At 42.5% G+C, this 27,745-nt stretch overlaps 2 protein-coding genes across 2 annotated transcripts; one reads left to right on the top strand and one right to left on the bottom strand.

The window, feature by feature from the left end:
* Nucleotides 1-1,531: 1,531 nt before the first annotated feature.
* Nucleotides 1,532-2,752, top strand: CLEC14A (C-type lectin domain containing 14A). Its single transcript, XM_040066681.1, has one exon. The coding sequence runs from the start codon at nucleotides 1,532-1,534 to the stop codon at nucleotides 2,750-2,752; it is 1,221 nt and encodes a 406-aa protein (XP_039922615.1).
* Nucleotides 2,753-11,759: 9,007 nt separating this feature from the next.
* Nucleotides 11,760-15,220, bottom strand: SSTR1 (somatostatin receptor 1). The gene has a single exon (XM_040067280.2). It carries the CDS (start codon nucleotides 15,139-15,141, stop codon nucleotides 13,921-13,923), a length of 1,221 nt encoding a protein of 406 aa, XP_039923214.1. The 5' UTR covers nucleotides 15,142-15,220; the 3' UTR covers nucleotides 11,760-13,920.
* Between the last annotated feature and the right edge of the window lie 12,525 nt (nucleotides 15,221-27,745).

Genomic DNA, 27,745 nt, shown 5'->3' on the forward strand with positions numbered 1-27,745 from the left:
AGTAAAGCTGTAGCAAACTCACTTCTCTCTCAAACCTATCAACCAGATTTGAGGAAAATGCCTCAAGATACTAACTTGATAGGTATGTGCAGAAGCATAGCTTTTGTACATTACCAAGAAAAATGGGGGCTCAAGGAGCAATTAATTCAGTTTGGGCACATTTAAAGCCAGATCCAGTGAAGAACTAGGGATGTGAATAGCAGATGATAAAGCTTCCTGATGTGGAATGCATTGCATCTTTCTGGCTTAAAATGCAGGCATGCAGTAAGAATCTCCATGTGCTGACCCACACGGGCAGATGGCCTGATACCGCTGCCCTGGTGCACCATGGAGAAGAACGACTGCAGGAGTTACAATTCCAGCAGGCAGCAGAGCTCTGAATACAGAGCTGCTACAACAACGTATACTTTGGTGGCTATTAGTGTCTCGATACCTTGATTAACCAGAAATCCCATTTAATCTAGAATTAAACCAACAAGTTCTTGTTTTGTTATGCAAACCTATTTTCCATAAAACCAAGTCTACTGGCGCCCAAATGGACTGCAATTACTGCGAAACCTTATGTTTTAAAAACTCCAGATTGGTTATTTATTTTTTCACTTTTTTTCTCCTTCTCCACACTGCCCACTCCTTGGTATACAAATACCAGAAATTTGTATCGTGTTTTATTCACAAAACAAAGACATTGACACGGGTTTTTCCAAAGTAAAACCTGGAAAACAAAATGCACATATATGCTAGCAGTTTCATGCCCCACAAGATACCTGCAAAGAGACTCAGATGCATGCTGTATTTGAATGTACACATCAGGCAACAGCACACAGAAATAACAGTAAGGAGTATAGAAATGAGGCAACATGGGGACTACATTTGGAGGAACAGTTGCAGCGGATCAGTGAAACTCATTCAAGAACAACTACTGAAGTCAACGCAGGCATCCGATGTATGATGCATTTAGGCCAGCCTGCTGGAGAACCGTAAGCTGAGTCAGTTTTTGTGACTCTTAAATTGCCCCCTGTATCGGGAGCTACAGGGCTGATCATACAGCCTCATCTAACCAAGAAACCTCTTCCTTCAAGGAAGAGATAGCTGAAGCTGGACCGCGGTTCTCCAGAAAGCACTGTGCAACAAGCTGGCAAGACGGGCCCGGGCATCTCGGGGACACGGGCCTGACACTGTGCCCGTCACCCTGGTCCGACAGCTGCGGCTTCTGGGCTTCGCCACCCTCCGGCCCCTCCGACAGCGGAGAAGGCACCGTCCCACCCCGCGGCTGGACAACGCCCGCCGGGCTGGGCGAGCGCTTCCTGGCGGCGCCGGGAGCTGCTTGACCTGGGCCCTCCAACAAACGGAGGATGCCGAGGTCAGCCACGGCTCCCCACACGTTTCCTCCGGCAGGTCCGGGGGAGGGCCGTGGGAGCGGGACCGGCGCTGACGAGGGACGGCGCGGGCAGCAGAGGCCAGCCCAAGCCGGGGCCGAACGCCACCACAGCCGCAGCCCGTGTCCCTCGGCCCGGCGCGTCCCGCAGCCGGCATGAGGCGGGTCGAGCCCTGGTGCCTGCTCCTGGCTGCGGCCTGCGCCCTGGGCCGGATCCCGCCGCCCCCGCGGGCCATCGTGCGCTGCCCGCCCGCCGGCGCCTGCTTCAGCGCCCATCTCGCCAACGTCTCGTACGCCGAGGCCCGCGGCGCCTGCGGCCGGCGGCGGGGCAGCCTCGCCTGGGTCAGCGGCGAGCCGGAGCTGCGGCTGCTGCTGGGGCTGCTGGCAAAGGCGGCGGTGTCCGCGCCCGCGCTGTTCTGGGTCGGGCTGAAGAGGAACGTCTCCGCCTGCACCCACGGGGAGCAGCCGCTCCGCGGCTTCTCCTGGGAGGGCGTCGAGGATGGGACGGCCCCGCAGGAGGTGCCGGCGGCGCTCGGCCGGTGGCTGCAGGAGCCCCTGCGGTCCTGCCTCACCGCCCGCTGCGCTGGGCTGCACCTGGCGGCTGGCACCGGGGACGGCCCCAGCTGGGGCTGGAAGGAGCAGGTCTGCCAGCTGAAAAGCCCGGGGTACCTCTGCAAGTACCAGTATGAGGGTGCCTGCCCCGACCTCAGTCCCGCGGGAGCCCTCGACCTCGATTACCGGCTCCCTTTCGAGGAGCGCAGCGGCGGGCCCGGCTTCAGCCCGCCGGGCACCGTGCTGACGGTGGCGTGCCCCGGCGGGGAGGTGCGGCTCACCTGCCAGGCCGAGCCGGGCGGCTTCGCCTGGAAGGCGGCAGAGAAGCCCCTCTGCCCCTGCCCCTTCGGCAGCAGGAGCTCCGACAGCGGGCGGTGCGCCGAGGCCGCCGGGTGCCGCGATGCCGCCGGCGGTTTCGCCTGTGCCTGCACCCCGGGCGGCGCGGACGGAGCTCCCTGCCCGGGCACGGAGCCGGGCCCCACCGCTGCAGGCGGCCCCGCGGAGCCGTCGCGGCCCGGGGAGGAGGGGCGGCGTCCTTCCACTCCGACACCCGGCGGTTCCGCGGAGCCCCCCGCCACCACCGCGGCCGCCGCCGGCGGAGAGAAGACGGCTGCTCCCCCGCCCTCCTCCTCTTCCAACTACGTTTTCATCCTGGTGACGGTCGCGGTGGTGGTGCTAGTCATGCTGGTCATGACCGTCCTGGGGGTGTTCAACATCTGCTTTAACAAGAAATCCGAGGGCCGTGGGGACAAGGAGCCGCCGGAGACCGGCAGCAAGGCGGAGGCAGGCTCCGCGGAGCCCAGCGGAGCAGCGGGTGGTGAATAGCCCCGGACCGCCGAGGCCGCGTCCCTCGCGGCTGCCCTGAGCGGCAGCTCCCACCCGGGCCAGCGCTCGGAGCCGCGTCCCTCCTGCCCCCAGCCCTGCTGCCGCAGGAGCCGCGGGACTTGACTGGACAGGGCTTGCACATCATCAGAAGCAGGAGCGGGTAGCGACGTTCTTTTGAGGGGTTTGAAGTCTGGACAGTCAAGAGCTTTTGTCGATCTGAAAAACAGTTATTTCGGTGCTGATTTCACTGAAATATAAATAGATCAGCCTGGCCGACAAAGCGATTGCAGCTGCAACAATTGTGCATTTTTATCCTCTCAGAAACTGTTCGTCGGGTGCTTTCTTTGAAGCAAGCATAAAGTGGACCACTTTGAGCACTTGTATCTTGTAATTTCGAAGTCACTCCTTGCCTGAGTGGTACTTGGAGGCTCTCGTTTTTAATCTAATTGCTGGAACTTTTGGAGAGGTGAACTGCCATAATTTTGGATGAAACTGCAATCCATATGCTTTCACACTGACATTCTTACAAAATGAAAGAGCATTTCTATACTTAGAAAATCATTAAACTGCTGAGGAAGTGAGAGGTTAATGGGGAGTCAGTTTTATACTTCAGCTGATGAAGAAAAATAAAGGATTATATAAATCACTGCCCTGTTTGTTACTTCATACTCATTTTTATTGTAACAAAGAATAAATTTTTCAGTTATTTTTCTCCTAAGTTGTGTTGTTACAAAACTTGCTTTCTGTATGCAATATGCGGCTCCCTTAGAACCAGACAAGGTGCTGACACACCACACTGTGAGAGGAGTTAACATGAGTCTAAATACATCATGTAAATCTCATTCTCTTTAGGCAGATATATTGTTTTCCATGGAGTCCCTTGAGAGTAAGGGAAGATTCACCATTTGTGCCCTTTTCTAAATGAGGTAAACACTTCCTCTGTGATTTCCCTTGGGAATTTCTGTAGAGGAGTTTTCATCCTGGCTGCAGAACTTGCTTTCTGTGCAGTTCAGAGTGCTGATGCTCACTTATTATTATTATTATTATGGTGTTGGTTTTCAATTAAAGTTGTAATATTAAATATTGATTCAAGGTTTTCTGTGTGCACTTATACACAGCTAACTGGTCTCATCCAAGCTTTTTGGGGTGCAGGGAAAATAGGGAAATATTTTCTTCCCTTAAGAGAACTTTAAGCTCTGAAATGTCTCTTTAAATACACTTGCTTATTCATTTGTTTTCCTCTCTTGAGAGCTGACATTCTGACTACTGCTTTAATTTTAACACTTTCCTGTTGAATTTGAAGAATTCAAAAAAATGTGCGTTAATATCACCTATTTTTTCTTGCAAGCAAAGACTTGATAAATATGGTGTAAACCTCTGCTAAGCACAAAGAATTACGTAGTATAAGTTTTCCTTTTTTCCCTCTCTCTCCCTTTAATGGTGATAAGCAGTTGCTGTCTGGGAAAGTCTTTTGCTTTCGGCAAAGAGGTCACTGATATTTGTGAGCCATCAGAGTGACTGTAGCCATAAATTCCCTTGTATCATGACAGGAATTAAATCCGGCTAGGTGAGAATGGTACTCATTTCAAGGTGACTCATAATCTGCATACTTTTCTAATCTGTTTATCTGACATTTGTATTTCAGAAGGTGGGCATTTTTCATCTTGGGCAGGAGGCTTGATTCTACGTTCAGATGTGCACAGATTTGGAAAATGACTTAGCCATTAATGCCTTATTTCTTAATAATACTCCTGTTGCTGTCACTGTAAGTAATTTCTTTTATGGGATGCTATATGTGGAACTCACTTCTTCTGTCAGGGGCTGTATAAGCAAACAGCAACGCAGATGAACGAGAGCCTCTTTAAATTATTTTTTCTATGTTTTAGTTTTTCTTACATATCAGGTAGTTGAATGCTTGATGGGACTGTCCAGCTGTGTTTTTCTAAACTCTAGAAACTCTCATTCTCTGTTTCTGGAGTCTTACCAAGCACACAATTAAGTGCTGAGTTCAACACCTGACTACTTATTTTGGCATCTCTCAGTATGTGACTCAGACTATTTAGTTAAAATGTACGAGTACATGCCCTTGAAAACTCTTCACCTGTCCCATAATTCCCATTTTGCTCTTCCTGTGAAATCATGTTTTGATTTGAGGGTTCTTTTTCTCACACAATTCAGGATCATTAGACATTTGTCTAGGTGACTACACAAGGGTTCCACTATGTTCCCTCTGGCTTATAATTTGACTCATTTGAAACCAGACTATTTTATATCTAAGGATGGGATCCATCTTATCATGTGTAGACATCTCCAACAGTTCATCTAGATTTTTTACTCACCTAGACTCCCTTACTGCCTATAGAGAGAAATATATGCTAGCAATTAATCTCATTTTAGACTAGATGCTGAAAACAGGACCAATGAATTACATCCTGAAAGTGCCCTTTCTCTGCATTGACTGTAAAGAAGGCATATGGAGGCTATTTATATTTAAATGCCTGTAAAATACACTTTTAAAATTAAATCAGAAAAATCAGCTGACTTTAGTCTCCAGCTGTGCAAGTCACTTTTCTAAAAGCAAGCTCATGGTGCATTCTCTCTTTTCAAGGCATGGCTAAATGGTCATAATTTTATTATTGCTTTTATTGTTTTACATGTTAGAGATTCTTGTTTAGTATATCTGGGGTTCTTTACCTTATTTTTTGCAGACAGTAGAATACAAAACAAATAGCATTTGGATTTGTTTGGAACCAGAGCAGGTTTGAAGTGCATGAATTTCTCTTTCTCAAATGGTTCAGACCAAAAAGAAGATGGTTTGGGAGAAAGGACTGATCATTTTTGCTTTCGACTCTGGGTGAAATTTGGTCTTTAGTGAGTAAGAAACCAACACATGTATGTCATGCAGCCATTGGTTCATATCACAACCATGATTCACTGGTCTGCAAGGCAGATTCAGAGCAGGGTTTGCTCTTTACATCCACAGAAGGAGAATAAGTACGATCATAATGAGTACAAGTACTGAGATAATAAAAATGTCTGGTTATTTTTTTAAAAATTATTATATAACACCATATAAAAACCACAATCAAATGCAAGTATTTTTACAAAACATGGCAAGGATAGAGACAAATCTTTACTTTTCTCTCATGTTATAGACATGTCCATTGACTAAACATTATATAAGAATATATAATTTTCCAACTGTTTTTCCAGCATTAGAAAAAATTTTATTTCATCCCATATTAAAACCATATAAATCACATACAAACTTTATATTTGGGAGTTTTACAGTGCTTACATTTGTAATGAAATTGTGATAGCAAGAAACCATCAGTCTACATTTGAAAATGGTGATTCCTGTGAAGAATAGGAATGTCCAGATTTCTTGTCTGTCACTATTACCAAAAAGTGTCCCATGTTGCCAATTTTAGGTTTACTTAATTCCTACAAAGATAGTTTGACTGGTAGGCGTATCATTTGTCAGCTGCACGTTTTATTTATGAAGAAGTGATGAATTTTTAATGGCTTGTTTCATCAAATAATCAGAAATAAAAATTTAATTTCCACATTTTTTTAAAAAAATGATAATTTATGCTGCTAAGGGCTTAATTAGGTGTTCTATGGGATTGAAATGAAATCTATAAGTGGACATGGGAAAAATTTGAATATTCTTACAACATTTCTCCTTGTTTAAGTGTATTGCACATCTTAAAGAATATTGAAAATATAATGGATTCTGTGCTTACCCTAGAAATTTCCTATCACTTAATTTTTTTCAAGTTTTAAATCCCAGTTATCTTTCCTCATTTATTATATGGAGGTCAATCACTGGTAGATGCAATGTAGTTCCTTCTAGAAGTAATATTTTTTATTTCTTCAGTATGACACTTACCAAGGCTGTAGTGTAGAGATTAATATATTTCACTAATGATGTACAATTGACTCAAAAGGCAAACACAGCAGGGCAGCAATAGCAGTAACCACATTCCATGGGCTTTAAAACATTAAACTTAATGTCTTTTCTTCTTCCCCCAATATGCAGCCTTGTCTTTCTTTTCTGGGCTTGTAGTCTGGGACGGGAAGAATTTAAAGTGGATGTGTAAAGGGAGTCATCTGTTAGCAAGCATTTTCCCTTTTCTGCATAGCTGACTAGAATCACAGAATCATAGAATGGTTTGGGATGGAAGGGACCTTAAAGATCATCTTATTCCACCCCCCTACTGTGTGCAGGGACACCTTCCACCAGACCAGGTTTCTCAGAGCCCCATCCAGCCTGGCCTTGAACACTTCAGGGGCTGGGGCATTCACAGCTTTGCTGAGCAAACTGGTAGTTTGGTGACACTGGTCCAGTGTCTCACTTACTCTCACAACAAAGAATTTCTTCTTCATACCTAATCCACGCCTACCCTCTTTGTTTGAAGCCACTCCCTTTTGGCCTGTAACCACAAGCCCTAGGAAATTGTTCTTCAACTTTCTCGTAGGTACTGGAAGGTTATTTGTAGGTACTGTAAGCCTTCTCTTTCCCTGGCTGAACAATCCCAGTTCTTTCAGCCTGTCCTCATAGGAGAGACGTTCTAACCCTCTGATCATCTTGGTGGCCTCCTCTGGACTCCAGCATGTCTACATCGTTCTTACGTTGGGAGCCCCAAAGGAGAGCACAGTACCCCAGGTGGAGTGGGAGCAGCAGTGGAGCTGGGGAATGCTGAGGTACGGTGGTGGTCATGCATTTGTAATGTCCTTCCCCTCCTTCCACTTGCCAATCCTTTTGCATTCTGAGTCAGAAAAATGGGAAAACAAAAATAATACTATTATGCATTTTACGGGTAATATAAGAGAAAAAAGACTGCAGGTCCACAGAGATGATGAGCTGAGGAGGGAAAGATGAGACAGACAAGCATCCATCTTTACCAGACTGTATCTGTCCCAACCATCCTCTTGCTGCATCTGCTTTCAGGTGTTACTCAAAATGTGGTGGATTGCAAAGAAACAAACATTTTCAGTCATTAAGCCAGGAACAGCACATGGGCTGTAACCTGTCAGAAAAGCATGGTTGTGTTTTTGGAATGTAACCAGCAGGCCTTGTGGTTTTGACTGATAAGAATGATTTACACAGTTCTCTGGAACATAACATAAGATCATAAGTACAGATAGTTTGAATGAGATTATGTATAAGTAATCTAAGTCTGTAATGTCTGTGCAGAGGAATGCATTACATTACTTCTCATTCTTACGAGTATATCTTTCTCTAAGGGAAAGGATTTTTCCCAGTCATTGTACTGAAGATTCTTTTCAAGTAAGAAATTCTGTAAATTTTATTTTATGACAGTGAAAGAGCAGTGAAAATGCTTCTGCATTCAATTTCTGTCTTGTAAATATGGGGTTCTTTTTGGTTCATGTTAAGTAAAAAATTGTTAGGTCTTTTTCTCTATTTTAATGATAAAGGAAAAAAAAATCTGTAAAATTCAAAGTATCTGAAAAATCCAAAATAAATTAACATTCAGAAAAATCTATTATCTAGCTGCTTCTGCAATGTTTTCCTGAGTTTCTAGTGATTCCATAAATTACCTAAATTGTCATTTAGTTCTTAGAAAAAATGCCTAGCTACTTTCTAACCTTCAAAAATAACAGCCAGCTTTGAAAACAGCAGCTGACATAAAAAGCACAATTTCATATTTTTTGCTGAGTTGAGGGTTTATGTATTTGCTGTACTCTAAACCATGGAAGAGCCAAGTCCTGCTTTCCAATGCCTGTACTGGACTCTACTTATTTTCCTCTGTTTTTAACAAAATGGCCTCTCCTGGCCATCACATACTTGATTTTTCTCCATTTCAGATTCCTTCTCTCTCAGTCTGCTCAGTATCAAATATTCACCGGTTTTGCCTTCTTTTATATCCATTCTCCCCCAAATATCCAGCTTTGCCATGTTTTGGACCACTCCAGATGACCGGTAGCCCCTTGGGCTTTCCATTGTGAATCCGAGCACGGGCAAGCGCTGGGTGAATGAGCTGAGCTTGTGCCGTGCTCAGCCCGTGGCAGCAGCGCTGGTGTCACACGGCATTGCTCAGTTTTATGAAGTGCAGTGCAGTGCAGCGCCCTTCAGAAGCTTCTCCTGGGCTGGTGCGACCCACACACGCAGTGAGAACAGCACTGTCACCAACAGCGAAAGTGCCTACAATACAATCCAGTTCCAAGTAATGAATACAACACAATTCAGATCCTAAGGTAATTGTTATCTGTCCTACAACCTCCCTATGCTGTGAATTTGGGCACTTTTATCTGAGCCTTTCTAGTTAGGAAGCTCGAGAACACACAGAGCAACCCGTAGGCATATTACACAGTGTAAACCGGTATAGAAAAGATATTGGAGGGGGAGGGGAGTAATGGAGAATAGAAGGAATTTTCTGTACATTTATGTAGTTTTCAAGGTGACTCTACCCATCATAGACATGATAATAATATGACAAATGTATTCCATCCAGACTGGACAAAAAAACCTATATACCTCAGGCATCATACAGCACCTTGCTCTCTCTGCTTCATAGCTGCAGTGCTCTGCCAAACCCATATTTTAGGCTTTTGGAGAAACAAAGTTGGAAGGGAGTGGGCATAGTTAGCTTTTACTGAAAAGCATCTGTCTTGTCAAAATTGTGCTTGGTTTGTAGCCATCTAATAATACACTTTGAAATACTCTCCAAGTATACTTGGGTCCACCTATTTTTCTTGGCCATTTCTCTCCACAAAATGTAACATCTAAAAGCATTTTTTCTTAAAGAGAAATCTAATTAGTAAACCATTCTTTCTTCCCATGGCTTAGCCTGAAGTTATCAGCCAAATAAGGCTATGTTGAAGAGGACAGAAATGCTGAATACACAATTCAGGAGAGATATTTTATTCTCCTCTAGAAATTCATGATTCACATTCTTGTCTGTAGAGAAATATCTCCTGCTGTCAAGTAAGGTTCCTAAGGACTGAAATCACAGAGTTTAGAACACTGGATTGATATTTCTTTCTTGACTAATTTTTTCTGATTTTTTAAAAATTCTTTTTCTTGGATCTTTTTTTTATCAGGACTATAAGACATTAAATTGTCACTGTTCTAGAAATATGGCAGAGTAAAGTCAAACCTTACATAACATGAACGTATTACATCACTGGGATATTTTATTTCAGTAAGACTTAGTTTAATATTTAGAATTAAGATGCTGAATTTGGAAACAGGTTAAAGTACAGCGAATAGGACAATGTTAATAGAGCATGCCACATACATTAGAAATGCAGATTTTAGATTTCCAGAAACAACCAGAAAGCCTTTTTTAAAATTCTGATTCACTGGAAAGCTGGCATTTCAGAAATTCTTACATCACATTCAAAAAACTGATTCTCATTCTCTGTGAAAAAGCCAAATGGGTTCTTTAAGTGTCGAATGCAAAGAAACCATACTCTGTGTAATGTTCCCTGCTGCAGGGACCATCTGAAGAGGCAGAATATCTGGATGTAGCCATCACCTTTTCATCCACTGCCCAGATATAAAGTGCCTCTGTGACCAGTCTTGTTCAAGTCCACTAACTGCAGGTAGCAGCCAGCCTCAGGATTCTGAGACATGCTGTCTTTGCTACTGCAGTGGGAAGCTTGGTGGGAAAGGAAAGTGATTTCCTGTGCTCATTTCTTGAATGGGAAAATGCTGCGGCTGATGTGTGCTGCCCACCTGTTATGTGTTCCATGTGAAGACTGTTCTCTGGAATACATCCACAGGAAACAGTCCAGTCCATTGACTGGATACTGGTTGGTACTGTCCCACTGCTGGGTATAGGTCTCAGGCTAAACAAAGTGCAAGAGCTGCCTGCATTTCAGTGGCCACAAGGCCAATTTCCATGACAAAGTAAATGCAGCATTTTTAAAATAGAACCCAAAACTCATGGAGAAAAAGCAAAAAAATTACTACGGTTTACAAATTACAATTCACCCACTTGCAGCTGTATAAAAAGTCAAAACGTCACCAAGACATAAGCCACTGTACTCTTTTTTCAGTGACTTAAGCATTCATTAAAATAATTTCCATATGACATCTGAATACTCTTATTTGCCATTTGGAAAGCATTAAAAAGAGTTCTGTTTCTTTTCTGGTACATATTATTTAATGAGAACATGAAATAATTTTTTCTCCCTGGGAGTTATGTTTTACTATTTAATATAGTAACACAGAATGAACTAACAAACTTTCTTTCTAGCTAAGTTGAATGATTTACTGCTGTTGATCGCCTCTCCCAGAGTGAAAAATAGCAGGAACAACTGTTAGTTTGGGATAAACAGATTTTGTTTTCAGCTGAAACCGCACGGAGTGTTTTAGCCAGGAATAATAGGGGCCGTGCTGGCTGGGAGTGAATCAGCCCATCCATCTGAAGGCAAGCCTGCCACCTACTGAAGCCCCGAGCCAGCCTCTGCAATGTGCCTGCGAGGACTGAAACTAAAGTGCACAAGCTGGAAGGTGTACAGGCTTCCAACGCAACATTTACGAGGTAAAGAGAAAAAAAAAAAAAAAAAAAAAAAAAAAAAAAAAAAAAAAAAAAAAAAAAAGAAGGAACAAAACCCAGTTCAACTTTTCATCAAAGCTGAGTATTCAGTATAAATCTTCATGCTTTTTCACTCTTGTTTCATCCTGCCCGATACTGAACAAATTCAACAGTAAAAAGTAGACTGTTTAATTTGACCATATGTAAGAACATGCCTGGGTGAAAAGGACCACATAAGATTATGAGATTTATGCCATCTTGAAGATATTGTGAGTGAGAATTCAAGTGAAGCCCTGGAAATAGCATCATGGATATCATGGGGCATTTTACTATTTTGATAGATGTTTGATTTCTGTGAAAATTTAATTGAGCTTATAAAGCAATTTCATTCTTATTTCCCCATATGTACATGTACAACATTACAAAATTTAATATTTGCAAGTTTTCTTTAAATCGTGTCCACTAGGAAGTAAAAGAAAAGAAACTGTACAATTGTCAAAGCTTTTCATGAAATATTTTAATAAGGATGTAACAGTTTCCACATTAGCAATTTTTCGACTAAAAGGAGCTGACTCACAGTCCATTGAAGTAAGATATTTTCTCTCATTTTGATGGACTTCGACTCAGACAACTTTGAAATACTAAATTTATACATTCATTTAGCAGTACCTAAGTTTTGGTGAAAGAAATGTACAAAGTAGCATCCTGCTTTTTGCTGCTGAGAAAAGTTAAAGGGTATAATTTAACAAAACCCTGTAGTAAGTCCACCACCACAAATACTAGATGCCTTAACTGTCAACCTTACACTTAACACTGTACTTAAGCACTGCAGCTACGAGTACAATGCTATGGGTATGCTGCTACTAGAGATTTTTTCCAGTCTCTTGCTTCAAATTGCCAGCAGTTATAATTAATACAAACACAGTATTGTGCTAGAGAAGTGATTTGTCACAGCTACTGGGACACTTGCCACTGTGTGACACTGTTAGCATAGGTGGTAGAAAGGAAAAACCAGCTGCTTATTTCAGCACAGTCCGTACCGACTCTTCCGTGCGGGATAAGAGGGAGTAGGGATAGAAGGTGTCATTTAATCAGCTGTCATTTATCAAAGAAAGCTTCACCTGTCTATATGAAATTTGTTTCATCATAAGAGAAGAGAGAAAATTCAAGAGAGAAATCCTGTGGGGGAGACAGTGTAAATGAAATAGTTAGAAAAAATGACAATGCTTTTATCTGGAAAGGAGCCTTCTTGAGCATCACCCATTTTAAATGCAACCTTGTAAGTAGCCACCACAGACATAAGTACACAGTATAGATTGCTTCAGAAAAACACGTTCACAACACAGTGACTAGAATCAAATAAAAAAATCAAACAAGAAGACATCTGGCACACATTAAAAACAAGAATTCTCAGAAATGAAACATTAAGAAGCTCTGGGTCAGTATATTACATTGGCATATGAAACCCATTTTGTTGGGTTTTTTTAGTGCAACAGAAGAAACTGGAGCTAGGGTAATAGCTATTACTGAACAGCTACTTTTTCTGTCAAGTATTTATTTCAGAGACTGGTGGAAATTTTTAAATGATTCCCCCTTTTTCCATATAGGCTAAAGTGACTTTGCCATCACCCACATCATTCAAAAACTGTCTCAGCTCCCTTCATCGCTGTTTCACAGCTGATGGAGCAGGCTCAAGACAGCAGATTCACAGTCTAGCACACCCTTTAAACTTTATTATCAGCACACTTTATTGTGTGCACAGATCCAAACATTTCCCAGCCCAGCGGTCCCCCCAGCTCCTGTCTCAGTGAGTCCCAGCTCTCTGCTCCTTACATGTCATGGGACTGCTTATCTCCCATTATCAGCAACCTGCCGCACAGCTCCAAAGCACAGCAATAATCAGATTTTTTTCCTAAGACCTTTTTTTTCTGCTTCTGCCAAGTAGCACAGAGCCAAAGTCACAGTGACTGGGAGGCTGTCTGCAAAGCAAAAAATTATCTCCTGTGACTATGCTGCTTCCTTCTCAGGGACTTTTTGCTCCCTGCTTTCTTTTTCACTCCAGGATGAGCAAAGGGTAGGTGCAGAGGCAGGCTACTCACTCCTTCCTGGGGGAGGGCAAGGTGTGTGTTGGGGGGAATTTTCCCAGCATTTCTAATCTCTGAAGGGGAGGCGTGTACTGACAGATGTTGGGCAGGGTCATTTTCAGCTGGAGGGAGTCTGAACCTCAGTGCTGGGGCTTGACTGAGGCAGGCTCGACTCAGTGGCCTGGGGTATTCCACCAGCCAAGGGGATGGACAAATTGAAACTGTACAAAAGATAGAGGAGAGTCACTGCAGGACCTTTACAGCCACTTGTCAGACACAGAGAGGAGTGGCAGAGACAGGCTACCAGACCCTAAGCTAACCCATGAGAGCCACAATTCACTAAGTAGTTGTCAAGGCATCAGAGAATGCACCTGCTCTCAAGGGGGCCAACCACGGTGCAGGGGATCAGCAAGTCAAGGATGTGGGGTTTTCTTCACTCTTTCTTGTGCCAAACACTGCTGGCGGTGGGCATGACAAAAATCCCCTCCCTCCCAGCCTCCCCATGCCACAGCCCTGGCTTCGCTCACCCTCCAGGTGGGGGGCAGTAAGGGAGCTGGGGGACAGGAATGCTTCCTCAGAGGGTGGTAATCCTGGAAGTGCAAGTGCCATTCCTGTACATGCTCCCTGACTCCAAGTTGTCTGGGGGAAAGTCCTCCACGCTGTATGCCCTGCTCTTGAGGGCGGTGGCATAGTAGTCGATGGGTTCCTCCGCGGCATTGTCCATCCAGCTGAGGCAGAGCAGCCGCTGGAAGGACCGCTTGAAATTGTCTGAGAGAAAACCATAGAGGATAGGGTTGGCACAGCTGTTGGCGTAGCCCAAGATGACAGAGAGCTGGCTGATGGTGGCATCATCCTGCTCTACAAAGACATTGACCAGCTGCACAATGTAGAAGGGCATCCAGCAGATGACAAAAACCATCACCACCATCATGACCATGAGGGTGATCTTGCGCTCTGAGCGTTTGCGTTGCTGCCAGCCAGCCTTCAGGGCCACCATGCGCATCTTAGCAATGATGAGGATGTAGCAGAGGCAGATGGCCACCACAGGCAGCAAGAACCCCATCAGAAAAGTGTAGACCACAAAGACCACCAGCCATCTCTGGGTGGGCTCTGGCATGAGCATGTTGCAAGCTACTGTTCCATCACTGTTGGCTGCTGTGTTGGAGAAGATGATGATGGGCAGGATGATGAGGATGGAAAGCACCCAGACACCCAGATTGACCATCTTAGCCACAGTGGGCCGGCGGTACCTGGCCGCCTTGATGGGGTGCACCACAGCGATGTAACGGTCCACACTGAGCACGGTCAGGCAGTAGATGCTGGTGAACATGTTGATGGCATCCACACTGAGCACCAGGCGGCAGAGCAGGGAGCCAAAGGGCCAGTGGTGCAGCAGGGTGGAGGTAACCAGAAAGGGGACGCTAAGCATCAGCAGCTCATCCGCTATGGCCAAGTTGAGGATGTAGATGTTGGTGGCTGTCTTCATCTTGGCATAACGTAGGATCACGTAGATGACCATGGAGTTGCCGCACAGCCCCACCAGGCACACCACGGAGTAGATGAATGAGATGAGGATGGCGCTGCCCTGAGACTCACTCAGGGTGCTGTTCGGAGCGCCAGAGGAATTCCTGCCGCCCGAGTCCATGCCCTCCGTCGCCGCCTCCTCCGAGGCGCCACCGGCTCTGCCGCCACCACTGTCGCTGCCGCCGCTGCCGCCGCTGCCGCCGCTGTTGCTGTCGCCGCTGTCTCTGCCAGCACCGCCCGGAAGCCTGGGGCAGGTGCCATTGGGGAGCATCCTCTGCTCGGACACCCCCGCCCCGGCTCAGAGCAGCAGGCGTCCGCCGCCGGCTGCGCTGGGCATCATCCCGTCAAGGATCCCGGCGCGGCGGCTGCGGGACGCGGGCATCGGGAGCGGCGGCTGCCAGCGCCGCTCGCTCCGAGCGGCGGCAAGAGCTGCTCCCCGGCTGGTGAATGATTAATAGCAGCGCCGCGTCACCAGCTAAGGAAAGAAGGAGGGAAAGAAAAAAAAAAAAAAAAAAAAAAAAAAAGGGCAGGAGGAGACGTAAGTGGGTGTCCCTTCCCACCCCCCACTCCCCTTGCCCGCCTCCCATCCCGCCCTCTGGCTGTTCGCAAATCCGGCAGCTCCAGGGCAGCCTGTTCCCTATTCCCACTGCCCCACACTACTCAGAGACCCCTGATCCCGCACTTCTCTCCCCAGCCAGTATTGTTTCCCCCACCTCCCACTGATCCCCTCCCCATCCACCATCCTCTCCTTCCCCTCCATTCTCCGCTGCCCTCCCCTCATGGCACTTGGGTGCAGACCAGGGGCACCCCTGGCAAAGGGACTAACCTTTCTCCTTTAAGAAAAAAGCCTGGGTCTTGCGTGGGCGGGCAGAGTTACCTGGGCAAGCATGCCTCATGTCTACGCAGCTGCTGTAACCCTCTCCTGTCACTGCACCATGAGCATTGCCCACCTCACAGCGCTGGCACCAGGCATGGCACTGACAGACAAAGCACAAAACATTCAACCCTATGCGCACAGCACTGTCCATGCCTCCTACCACCACGCAGCTTCATGCCCCCTACCTTGTCCCGTCTCACCACCACCACCACCACTAGATATCACTCATGAGCAGCCCTGCCCCTCTCCACACACTCTGTCCTGAAAGATGTGCCCCCCTCCCCCCTTATATTTTAACACCCTGGCGCACGTTTTGCCTGTGTCCGTCATATTCAAGAGTGAGTGACCAATTTGCACACTGCAGCCTGACACGACTATTTTCACCACAGTGGTGCCAAGACCATCTCATGCTTTCCACTCCTCTGTCCCCACTCATCTGCTTCCAATCATAGGATCACTTCAAGCTCAACCACCATGTGCTGCCTCATCAGTGTTACAACCCTCACTCTTAATACTGTACTTAAAACATATGCATATCCCTGACGGGATTGTATCCACACCAGAGGAAGCTATAAACCCTCCTGAGCCCGTGCAGTGACACAAACCATTGGCATTCATATGCTGCATATGTGTAGCTCTCACTATATAACTTCTTCCATGCTGTACCCACCAACCACTTCTATACATTGACCTATGCTGTGCTATTTTTTACATACACCCTGATTCTACATGAACACACATACATCAGTAGTTCCTCGTATTGTCATCTCTAGGCAGACACTGACACCTTAAACACCTCCTCCACACCAACAGTTCTAAACACATACACATCTTCATATAGTCCTAATACTGCATCTGTGTTCTCTGGTGAGCAAAGTTTTCTTAAAGAAAGAAGAGCATGACTTTCCCATACACCTCTCCTTCTGGGCAATATGTCTCTTCTCCCTATATATTATTGTTCTGAGTATACAACCCATCCTTACATGCTTGTACATAACCACTAAATCAATTTTCATATACCACCACCACCATTGTGTATATACCCCCTGACCATTCTGTATTACTCTGATGTATACTCACTAGTTCACATAGCCCCTCACACTTGCTTACTGCAAGACACTCAGCACAGACACACACAGAAAATACTCAGTAAATGCTTATTTGTTCTTTTGGCTGTAGGCCTCCATCTGTGTGAGCAAAGCACACCTGTATGGGTAATGACCTATCTCTTCATAAACTGCTGCCTAAGAGCACCACCTACTTTTGTCAAGAACAGTAGGTCCACATCACACAAATATCACCGCAGTGCATGTGCTGCTATATGCTCCCCACAGCACCACTATACTCAGCATCACACATGCATCCTTGCAACCCACGCATTTTACCATGCATACCCATCACCTCCTACTGTTCACACATCTTGTTATCACCGTCTGCCCACCACCACAATTATGCACCTTATCACTACCCACCACTTTAATATGCAGATACGTGCAGCATTACCATCAATTGATTACAACCCATCAGCAGGAATTTATTCTCTCTAGAACCATATATATCCTTAAACCCCTCATCAATACCAGCATCTGTACAAACACATGCTCGTAAGCCCTCTGACTCTATGACTTTTCTCATATCACTCCTCACCTCCAGTCATACACACCTAGGCACTCCCATGTGATGGGCATGTGCTCTTTGACACCTTGTCAAGGGTATTACATTTAGCACATGCGTAATTTTACGTGACCCTTACCAGGCTGTTTCTTTCTCCTCTGTGTTTAAAGAGCAGATTGTGAATAACTATAGATGAATATATACACTCCTACACCTTATAAAAATAACCTTATTCAGTTTTTAGCAATTGCACAGAAGTTCTATTTGGATGATACTCTTTGTGATTTTGAGGACTTTTTGTATTTATATTCCAGTATAAAAATGCATTTATGGAGCAGCCTTTGCAAATGATCTTACCGTTCCTAGGACTGTTTCTGTATGCAAAGGTTTCAGCTACATGTTTGAGCACTTGGGGATGCCATACAAATTAAAATTCATATTTACATTTGGGGGTTTAGAGTTTGTATATTCTGATTTGTTAGCATCAGAGCTTCCAGCATACAGAGAAAAAAAATTGTATTTAACACCACGGAAAACCTTTTCTTGCAATGTGCTATCTGACACTGTGCAAATTTCTGAAATTACATAAATTGATTACAGATGAAGAATTATCTTCTTTAAAGTTTGTATATTGGGAGAATATGAATCAACTTTCAGTTACTGATATGAGAAGGAGCAGGAGTCAATAGCTGCAAACTTCTCAAGAAGAACATCTGGTTGATTTCAGCACTTTAGTCTGTTTGCAAACCTATAATTCAAATATAATCCAGTTTTCGTTTACATGAGCATTTGTTTTAAGGGTCACTTACTTATGGAGCATGAATCAAAGGGTTTCCTTCTTTCATATTGTTATAAATTGGCATTTAGATATTTTATTCATGCTCTTGCTGATTTCACATTACTTTGCCATGCTTGGATTTGGCCATGCCCTGCACCCAAAAGGGCCAGTAAAAACTATTCTGTTGAAGTAGATGTGGGCATAATGTTCTTTCTTACTGCATTTATTCAAAATAAATCACTTATAAATTGTAATTTCTGTAGCAGTACTAGCCTCATTAGGCATCACACACATACCTGCTTGACATAAATGCCCATGAAAAAGAAATGCTGTCATAGGCATAATTATAATAATGTACCGTGTGCTATAGCATACACTCAGAAGGTTTGTTATCTTCATTCACTCAAGTTTCCTTTGGATATGGAAAATTTCAGAAGAGGGAATGATATCACTTTTGAGTGCCTGTTTAGTCACTTAGATCAATGCCTCCAACAAAGGTTATAGGTATTAATTTACTGAGAATTTATAGCTACTGATCTTTACAAATGTTCAATGTTGCTCAAGATATCTAATCTCAACTATTTGATAAAGTAGAAATGCTTGATCAGAAATAATGCATTTTCTTATCTCAGTAATGATACACTGCCATTATAATTACCAACATCATCATAGTTTTAACAACCACAGATTCCTTTAAAGCAGAAATTCTGACATAAACAAGTTCTAATTTGGGATCATGCCTAGAACTTTTTTTTTTTTAGAGTTCTTTCTTTTGACTAAGGACTTTACCTGTAAGGAGTAGACCAGAGCTCTAAACTTGTGTTTATAATCCACCCGTCACAGAGTAGGGAGGGGTAGCTTGACCTCCTCAATGCAGTCTGCAGGTTGACCTAAGACGTACGCTGATACTTTCCAACTGCCTCTTTTTGTAGCAACGCCTGCCTCTCGCAGAAAGGAGGAAAAAGATTTCTCTCTCACATAAACTTCTGGGCCATGCTGGGAAGTCTAGGACTAAGGCTTAGGCCATGCCTGGGGTTAGAATTGGGGTTGAGACAGGAAGCCCATAGCTCCAGGTGCAGCGTGGGTGCAAGGGGGAGGATCACTGGTGGGGTCGTCTGTGCTAAGAGCTCATACCAGAACACTTGCTTGTGCTACTGGGATAACACTGGGCATCTCAGGCTACACTTCATCCCATGTCTAGGCTTATGTTAAAGTCAGGAGAGAGACAAAGCCAAGAGCTCCAGCTGAAAGGGCTGGAAAAGGGTTTAAAAGCTGAATAAGATAGGAGAAGACTCCACAGATGTTAGCCCCTAATAATTTTCTCCTCTGTGCAATGGGATGGGGACTCTGGATTCGGTAAATCTTTTGACTACTTGTATCTGACCCTTGGACTGGGGCTAGAAATGAGACAAAGCCAAGAGCTCCAAGGGAGCTGAACTTTAAGAGGGGCTGTCAAAGGGTGAGGAGGAGACTGCAGGTTTTTTTTTTTCCCATCCACAGTCTCCTACAAGAAATGGCTAAGCTGTAAGGTTAAGGTCCATTCCAATCACATTATGGGGTTAGATTTAGGTGAGGCAAAGCCTGGAGCTCCACGTGATGAAGCCCTTCCCAGTGATAATTGGAGTTCAATCCCTTCAGCTCCATCTGAATTATTTGAGGCAAGAGTGCCAGTGGCAGTTAGAGTTAGCTGCTGGCAGACATTTCTCCTGATGGTGACGTAAGGCTGACACTCAAAATCTCCCATTTAAAAAGCCTACAAACAAGGGAGACGATACCTTTTCTCTCTGTCAAGATGCATTCACCAATTGTGTCGAGTATTGTGGCAAGGAAAGGAAACAGTTATGACACTTAAAATGAGGCCTACAGTAATTCATTAAATATTTAAACCTGAGACAGTATATGAATAGTTTCCTTCAGTATCTTTCAATTTTGAGCAGAGCAGTGATGTGGTAATGCATGAAACTGCTCTAATTTGCATATGCCATGAACCTTAAATAAATTCAAAAGAGTTTTTGTGGGCTGAGTCCTTTCAATGAGGTCCCACTGACTAATTCAGTAAAGTGTCTCCTTTCAAACTATAGACACCCTGTGCGCCACTCAAACAAAGTGTTTCATAAATCTTGCTGAGAAATTAATGTGAGTGAACACTCTTTTACAACCATATATTTCTACAAAGTAGCAAAATATCATTAATGTGGGTAATCAATTTAATTATAGCCTGTTATAGTTTTGTTAAAAATCATTCAGTACCCATTTCAATTGCATGTCTTTGGAAGTCATACATTTTTCATGACCTTTTGATTGAGAAGGAAAATCTTGTGCTGCTTGAACCACTCAGATGTAAATTCTGTTCTTACTTTTTGACTGGCATCATTGGATGTGCTATGAGTCAGCAGAGATTTTATCTTTTCATTAGAACGTCAACATATTTTTAAAAGCTTCCCTTTTAATACAGATATTGTATCTTAGATGTGATTCTGGTTATAACTTTACTTTTAGCAGAGTGCCTAAACTTTACATCAATTTTAGTAGATTGAACATGAAGTGCAACTAGAGAGATGGAAGTGATTCACTATAATAGTATGTTTGAAAGCATTTTCTCCTAAAAGGAAAATTTTGTCATTTATACCTTACAATTAATTGAGAAATTAACAACTACTCTGTAAAAACAGACAAGTTAAGCAAGATTCATCAGAGAAAGAGTCAAGCTGTTGCTTAGAGAACGTATAAATGAATCTTTGGGTCTTGATCCTGTTGCATTTATTTCAGACCTAGCTGCTGAAAAAGCTCAAATCAGATGGCTGACAAAAACTGTGTTACATTGCAATTCTTCCCACTTCATCACGTTTTCTACCGTAGGAGTTAATAACAAAGTACCATTTTTTAAATCAATTATCTACAAATCATACAACAAACTGCTTTCTGCCATTAATTTTTTCATGTAGGCTGAGGGCTGTACACGTGTTCTGCCAGCACACACCCAAATTCTTAAGAGCAAGGTAGTTGCCTCAGCAAACGAGATATAATATGGTACCCAAATCTGATCTCAGACACACTTTTTCAAATCTGAATAATTCTGTCTACTGGTAGTCAACCAGGTTCGTATAAATGTGTAAGTGGTTGGTTCTCGGGTTTCATCTCTTGTCTCCTGTCAAAAAGTTACAGTGATAAGGGTCAGCAGCAGCAGGTGCAATAAAAATGCTACTGAGTAAGTTTTGGCTTTAAATATAGCCAAGGACAAATTGTATTTAGCAGATTTTCATCATGCCTAAATAAAATGTGCCTGGCTCAGGGCAAAAGTTTGTTGAAGAAAAAGCCATTAAGTTTTCTTCTTCTTGGCTTTTATGGCAGATACAGTTCTCTGCTGCTTCATCCAGCCTTATTTTGGAAAGGCTCAGTTATTAGTTGTCACCAGAGTCATTACAGTAATTTTTACATTTAAGTGTTATCCGGTTGAATACTGTTTTCCCGTGCTAAGTATTTATTTTGGGAGTATAAATATTGCACTGAATGTAAGAGGAAAATGAGGAGTGATCAATTGTGGATGGGGTGGGCTAGAGAGAAGGGAGGGTGCTGTTTGCAAGCAAATAACTTTAACCAAATCAATATGTATTTCTATGATTGAAGAGAGCAAAGTAAATTTGTAGGATAACCATAGATGTTGTATGGCATCCAGTTAAATTTTATCACTTATTTCATATAAGTTGTGGAAAGAGTCCTCAGAGTGTGAGTTTTCATTTAAAGGTCACATGAATAAATGATACAGATCTTCCTGATGAATAGTTTTTCAGCCTTCTGAAACATATTTATACAGCAAACAATCATTAAACTCAAAAATCTTGTTGAAATTTGATTTTCATCATATTCTGATGTGTAATTGTTTCTTTTCACTTGAGAGTAATGGGAAGCTTTTTTTATAAAAGAAATGATAACACACAATTAAAGGGAAATATTGCTACTAACAACTGAAGTAGCAGTACATGTCACACAGTGACAGCACTGGTCCAGTTTGTGCTGCCTGAAGTTTAAGTCCAGCTGCACAAGGCTGGCTAAAGAAAAGCCTAATCCTGTAGTTAACTTTGGTTATCTCTATTACTTGTACACCTCTGAAGCGGGTTCAGCATTCGGGGAACATTATTTTATACACCTAACAGTCACAGATAATATTTCAGTTTGTTTGTTTGTTTGTTTGGGTTTTTGTTTTGTTGGGTTTTGTGTTTGTGTGTTTGTTTGTTTTGGTATTTTGTGTTTTGTTTGTTGGTTTGTTGTTTTGTTTGTTTGTTTGTTTATGTTTGTTTTTGTTTTTTAATCTATTATCCAGTATTCTCGTGTCCTGTGCTTTAAGTAGCCACCAGAAGGGCGTACTGTTGTGTTCTGGAATCAGTAGGAGAATAATGTTTTTAACACACTGATGTTTTAGCCATTGCTAAGTGCTGCTCACCCTGAGTCAAGGACTTTTCAGTGTCTCATGCTCTGCCAGTGAGGAGCTGCACAAAAAGCTGGGAGATAGCCTGGCCAGGAAAGGTGACCAAACTGGCTAAAGGGACATTCTATACTACAGAATGCCATGCTCAGTATATAAACTCGGGGGAGTAATCCAGGAGCTGCTGAAATCTGACTGGGGACAGGCCGGATATTAGTCAGTGGGTGTGAACAATTACGTTGTGAATCTCTTGGTCTTGAGTTTTATTCCTTTCTCTTCCTCTCCTGTTCATTACAATTATTTTTACAATCATTATCATTATTGCTATTATTAGTATTATATTGTATTTTGCTTTAATCTGAACTTTAACTTGTTCATTAAAATGAACTGGTTTTATCTCAACCCAACAAGGTTGACTTTTTTCCCTTGATTCTTCTCTTCACTGGAGGGGCGGGGAGTCAGTGAGCAGCTCTGTGATGCTTAGTTGCTGACTGGGGTTAAATTATGTCAGAGTGTGAAACAATAAAATGTATCATGGTATTTAATACATATATTCACATTGCCGCCTCATAGTGTGGACAGGGGTCAAAGGCAATGAAGACATTTCTATGTCTTGGGTAAAGGTACTATTAGTCACTTTCACAACAGTTGCACACATGTAAGTGTCCCTGCTTTTCATAATTTCATTTTCACCTCAATTTAAAACTCAAAGTATTTGTTTTTTATTTCTTATGCATATCATCTTCTTTTGACACACAAAACACAAATTGTTTTCACTTCTTTTGTGCGAGCTAGTATCTTATTTATCCAGTAGCTGTAATTTTCAGAGAGGAAATGCATTTTGCAATTTCTAAAACTATCTAAGGAGAAGATGACTAGGTCAAGGTCATGAAGCAGTCAGGGATGGTAAATGGCTGTTTCATCTCTGTGTCATGATCAGTAGTGTACCTTACTTCACCTTAGAGTGCACACTGAGTGTGATAATACGCAAATGAAATACAGAAAAGATGGCAGCTTTTAAGTACATGCGCTTGTTAGAAGATGTTCAATCTTGAGCTCTTGGATCAGTGAGAGGGTACGAAAAGTAGAAAAATATTAGAGATATCATTCATGTTTACCTTCCTGTATCAATAATGACTCATATACTTTTTGCTGCATACAGAACTAATCCTTTGGTAGTGGGATACAGCCTGGACTAGCACAAATATAGTCCATGATTTAGTGCCTGTTTGTGGTGGCAGTACATGAGGGGTGTTCTGGGGCACATACTCAGTTTTTGCACTCAGGCTCCACTCCACAGTGTGAATAGAAGGGAACTGAACTGTTGTATTAGGAGATACACTTGAAAAGTGATCCAAATTGAACCACGGATTTAAACATGCCCAGAGGGGTTTGGTACGGTATGTCATGCTCCACTGAATATTAAAGGCAAGCCCTGGATTTTATATATACAGAACACTATTTTGAGCAGGAAGTTTGTTAGCATCTATACAAGGGATGGGAGACACCCTCTGCTCCCCTCAATCTTTCAAATAGCCTGTGCTGAGAAACAAATTTTTTTAGACCACCATTCAGATGGAATTTCTTTCCTTTTTTCTCTTTTCCTGTTTCACTATCATGCTGTACATCTCCTCCCCAGCAGTTTGCACCATTCCCTTTTTCATGCCAAACAGTCTGTACTGTTGGTTTTGGTGGATAATAGGTCAAAGCATATATTTACTTTTCATCCTGTGAAACCTGCTTGTCCACAGGATCCTAGGCCCTGATTTTCCCCCAAAGATGGCTTTTCATCCTGTGCTTCTGAGATCAAACACAAGAATAATAGAAAATTAAGAGCTGTGCCATGTGCAAGCTGCCTTAGGAATTGCCTATGTAATCTGATATTTTGCTGTCTGAATGAATAATGGCAATCACTACTGCAGAGTTTGTGAACCAAGCCCTGGGGTCTGTGGCCGTGCCTGGTTTGTCAGTATGCATTTCAGCAGCCAGCAGTTCCTGCTCTTAACTACTGGGTAATCTGGCTGCCAGTCTCTAAACTCTAGGGAAGAACAGAGGTCTTTATGTGCTCTCTAGGCATGGACAAGACTCTTAAATTTTACCCTACAGCTCAGATACCAGCAGATGTACGCAGGAGATGAGAACTGGAAGACAGCTCTGTTTTTTAAAATGCAAATAGGTATACCAGTCATATCCAGATAAGAATAGATGTTTTGTATTATGGTTTTTCAGGATTTCCATGAGGACTCCCATGCAAAAGAAGGGGAATAAACCTAGATGTGATTACTTTTTTCTCTTGTAAAACCTAGAATGACTGAAAGATATTTATCATTTTAAAGTTCTCAAAACAGAATGCATGATATGCTGATCTAGTTGTGGTAAAATTTTCACTGAATTAGCTGAAACCAATATTTTATCTAAGGCAGACTGTGGAGGACAAACAAAAAACTCAACATTCCCTTTACTGATGGAAATAAACACATCACATTGTGCTAGTATGATTATCAGGTAATAAACCCATTACTATGAAGATGGGGTTTTCCAATGAGACTAGAAAGAATATAGATATAGTATGCTACATTGCAGCTTTTCTACCTTCCCTAGACTGAACAGCCATTTGTAGATTTGGGAGAATGTGTGGAAAAAGTCTGAACTGGAGTATACCATTGGCAGTGGTGAAAAAAACCAACTGTGACTGCAGTTCCTTCCCATTTCTATCTCAGCATTTATCTCTGGAACAGTTTAAGGGGCAGTGGGCAGTGCCCTGGTGGCCTGATGGACAGCAAAATTCTGAGTTTTTAGTTCTAGGTAACTATGGTCTCATGACCTCTATCATGCTGTGGGATAGGCAGAATTATTTTCAGACTTATGAATTTGAGTTGATAAATTAGGATTTTATTTAATACTAACTACAGAAGAAAAGGGAGGGGGGGATTTTCTGAAGGCATTTCTACTGAATGGCCTTTATTTGTTTTCTTCTGTCATTGCTGGCCTTTACTCATATCAGCCCTGATGCTGCAATCTGCATGCACTTCAGGTATCATCTAATGCCACAGATTTTGAATGTTTAGTTTGAGTACTGGTTGCAGAATTGTCCCTTTTCAAATAGGCATTTGGTATTGAATATTCCTCTGATTCTGAAACTGGGCCTTCCAGAAAAAAAGAAAGGAAAATGCTCATTGCTGACCATGCACCATAAAAACCTTTTGCATATCAATTGTATTGGCTTTGACTTTTTATGCCTTAGCAAATCCCGTTGCAGGTTTAAGGTGTAATTGAATAGGGACAATTCTACTGACTTCAGTCAAAGCATTACCAGACTTGTTTTCTGATGTGGAGAGAAAAATAAAAAAAAACTTTGGAGACTCCTAACATTTATATGATGAGATAATTTTACAGCTGTTGTCTTATCATCTTTAAATAAAATCTCTTCCATAAAAGAGATAGGAAAGAGATGCAGGAGACTGTTACAGAAGCCCACCTCATTTTTAACTTCTCATAAGCTAACACCCAATTTGCCAAAATTTTTGCCTGAAACCTGGATAGTATTTTTATTTTTATTTTTTATTTGGATAGTATTTTTAGAAATAAAATACCAGTCTTAGAGTTGCAACATCATTATTTTAAGGCATATAGCTCCTGTGGAGCTGTTCCTGTGGAGGAATATCCACCTTCGCTATCATTGAAGTATGATGTATTGATTAATGAATCAGATTTCAGCTTAATAGTGAGGGATGCTAGAACCTGACATCCTAAAGGATAAAATTATCATCAGACATCTTTAACTTCACGGGCCTATCTAAGTTTCCCAGTTATGTCCTAATTTTTGTCTACTCTGCTAAGATTGCGGGGCTGGAGAGTTACTAAAGGACACATTCCACTTCATTTCAGGTCTGTTTAGTTAAAGGTCATTATAAAGCAATGCTCTTTCTGTCTGAAGCTATGCAGATATCCAGTGAATACACCCAGGCTCTCCTCTTCCAGTGCCCAAATTTTCTACTCAGCATGTTTCAGCAGTCGTAATTCATACAAGCTTCCCTGTGGACTGCAAGATTTCTGTCCTTTCCATACGTGGCCACTCCAAGAAAACAAGGTGGAGGTAGCTTCAACAACATTACTTGCTGGTTTTTTCTCAGGAATTAAAAGATTATTTCATCATCTGTAAATTTTTAGTTAAACTCAATATGGTCCTTGCACTTGTGTGGTATTAGTTGTGCAGTCTTGTTATTTGTGACCTCTGTTCTGAGCTGGAATGGATGTAAGCTCTCAGTGTCAGAATTTCAAGATGCACGCAAATGGGCTTGAGAGAGAGAAGGGCTTATGCTCCTGTAAAACCTGATAACATGAAGATTTGTTCTTCAAAAAGTTATGAATAAAGTAAAAGGGAGATGGGTTTTGCAACGACAACCATTGACCTTCTTACTCCTTTTAGCAGTTTAATGAAATTGGTTATGAATCAGCTAAACATTGTAGTAGTGGCTCCTTGCTTCACTATAATATTTGTTCCATGCATATTTCTTGTATATTCAGTCCCTGATTTTTGCATTGATTTTGCTCTTATGATTTTATAGTCTGCATGAATTTATTTTTTTTCTCAAAACAAAGGCAGTAAATAATCCTTCTGAGTGCAGTTTGAATTCCTTTATTCAAATTCAAGTACAAACCTGTTTCCTGTTGTACTTGTCTGAAACATTTACTCTAAAGAATTTAATCTTTGCTATAGGTTAGTTTATTTTAAATGAATATACAACAAACACTACAAGCCAATGTGTCAGTACTTTCAAAACATTTAAGATAGATATAGGAAATGGTATTTTTAACTTTTTAAAAACATTTCAAATTTCTATTTAATTTCAAATTTACTTAAATTTTCAGGTCTTACTTTGGTGAACTTCTAGATCTACTGGGCCTTTACATAGATGCAGGAAGATTTACTGGTTTTTAGAGACCAATAAATACACACCAAAAAGTTTCCCTTCTTCTCTCTATATACCGATCATACTTTGAAATGTTCCCTGGGATACCCTGTTAAGGGGTAGGGAAAAAATAGGCCTATGAAACATGTAGTGTAAACTTTTATGGATCTGTCACTGGTTCATCATGCATCTTCTGACATATTTGGAATTCGGAAATCTTTACACTACAGGAAAGTATCCAGTGTCGCTCAGGCAATATGAAGTAGAACG

This window comes from Hirundo rustica, chromosome 6 (assembly GCF_015227805.2).
Source record: "Hirundo rustica isolate bHirRus1 chromosome 6, bHirRus1.pri.v3, whole genome shotgun sequence".
Classification (NCBI taxonomy): domain Eukaryota; kingdom Metazoa; phylum Chordata; class Aves; order Passeriformes; family Hirundinidae; genus Hirundo; species Hirundo rustica.

Coding starts and splice junctions, on each gene's coding strand:
- CLEC14A (XM_040066681.1), top strand. CDS start 1,532: ATGAGGCGGGTCGAGCCCTGGTGCCTGCTCCTGGCTGCGGCCTGCGCC.
- SSTR1 (XM_040067280.2), bottom strand. CDS start 15,141: ATGCTCCCCAATGGCACCTGCCCCAGGCTTCCGGGCGGTGCTGGCAGA.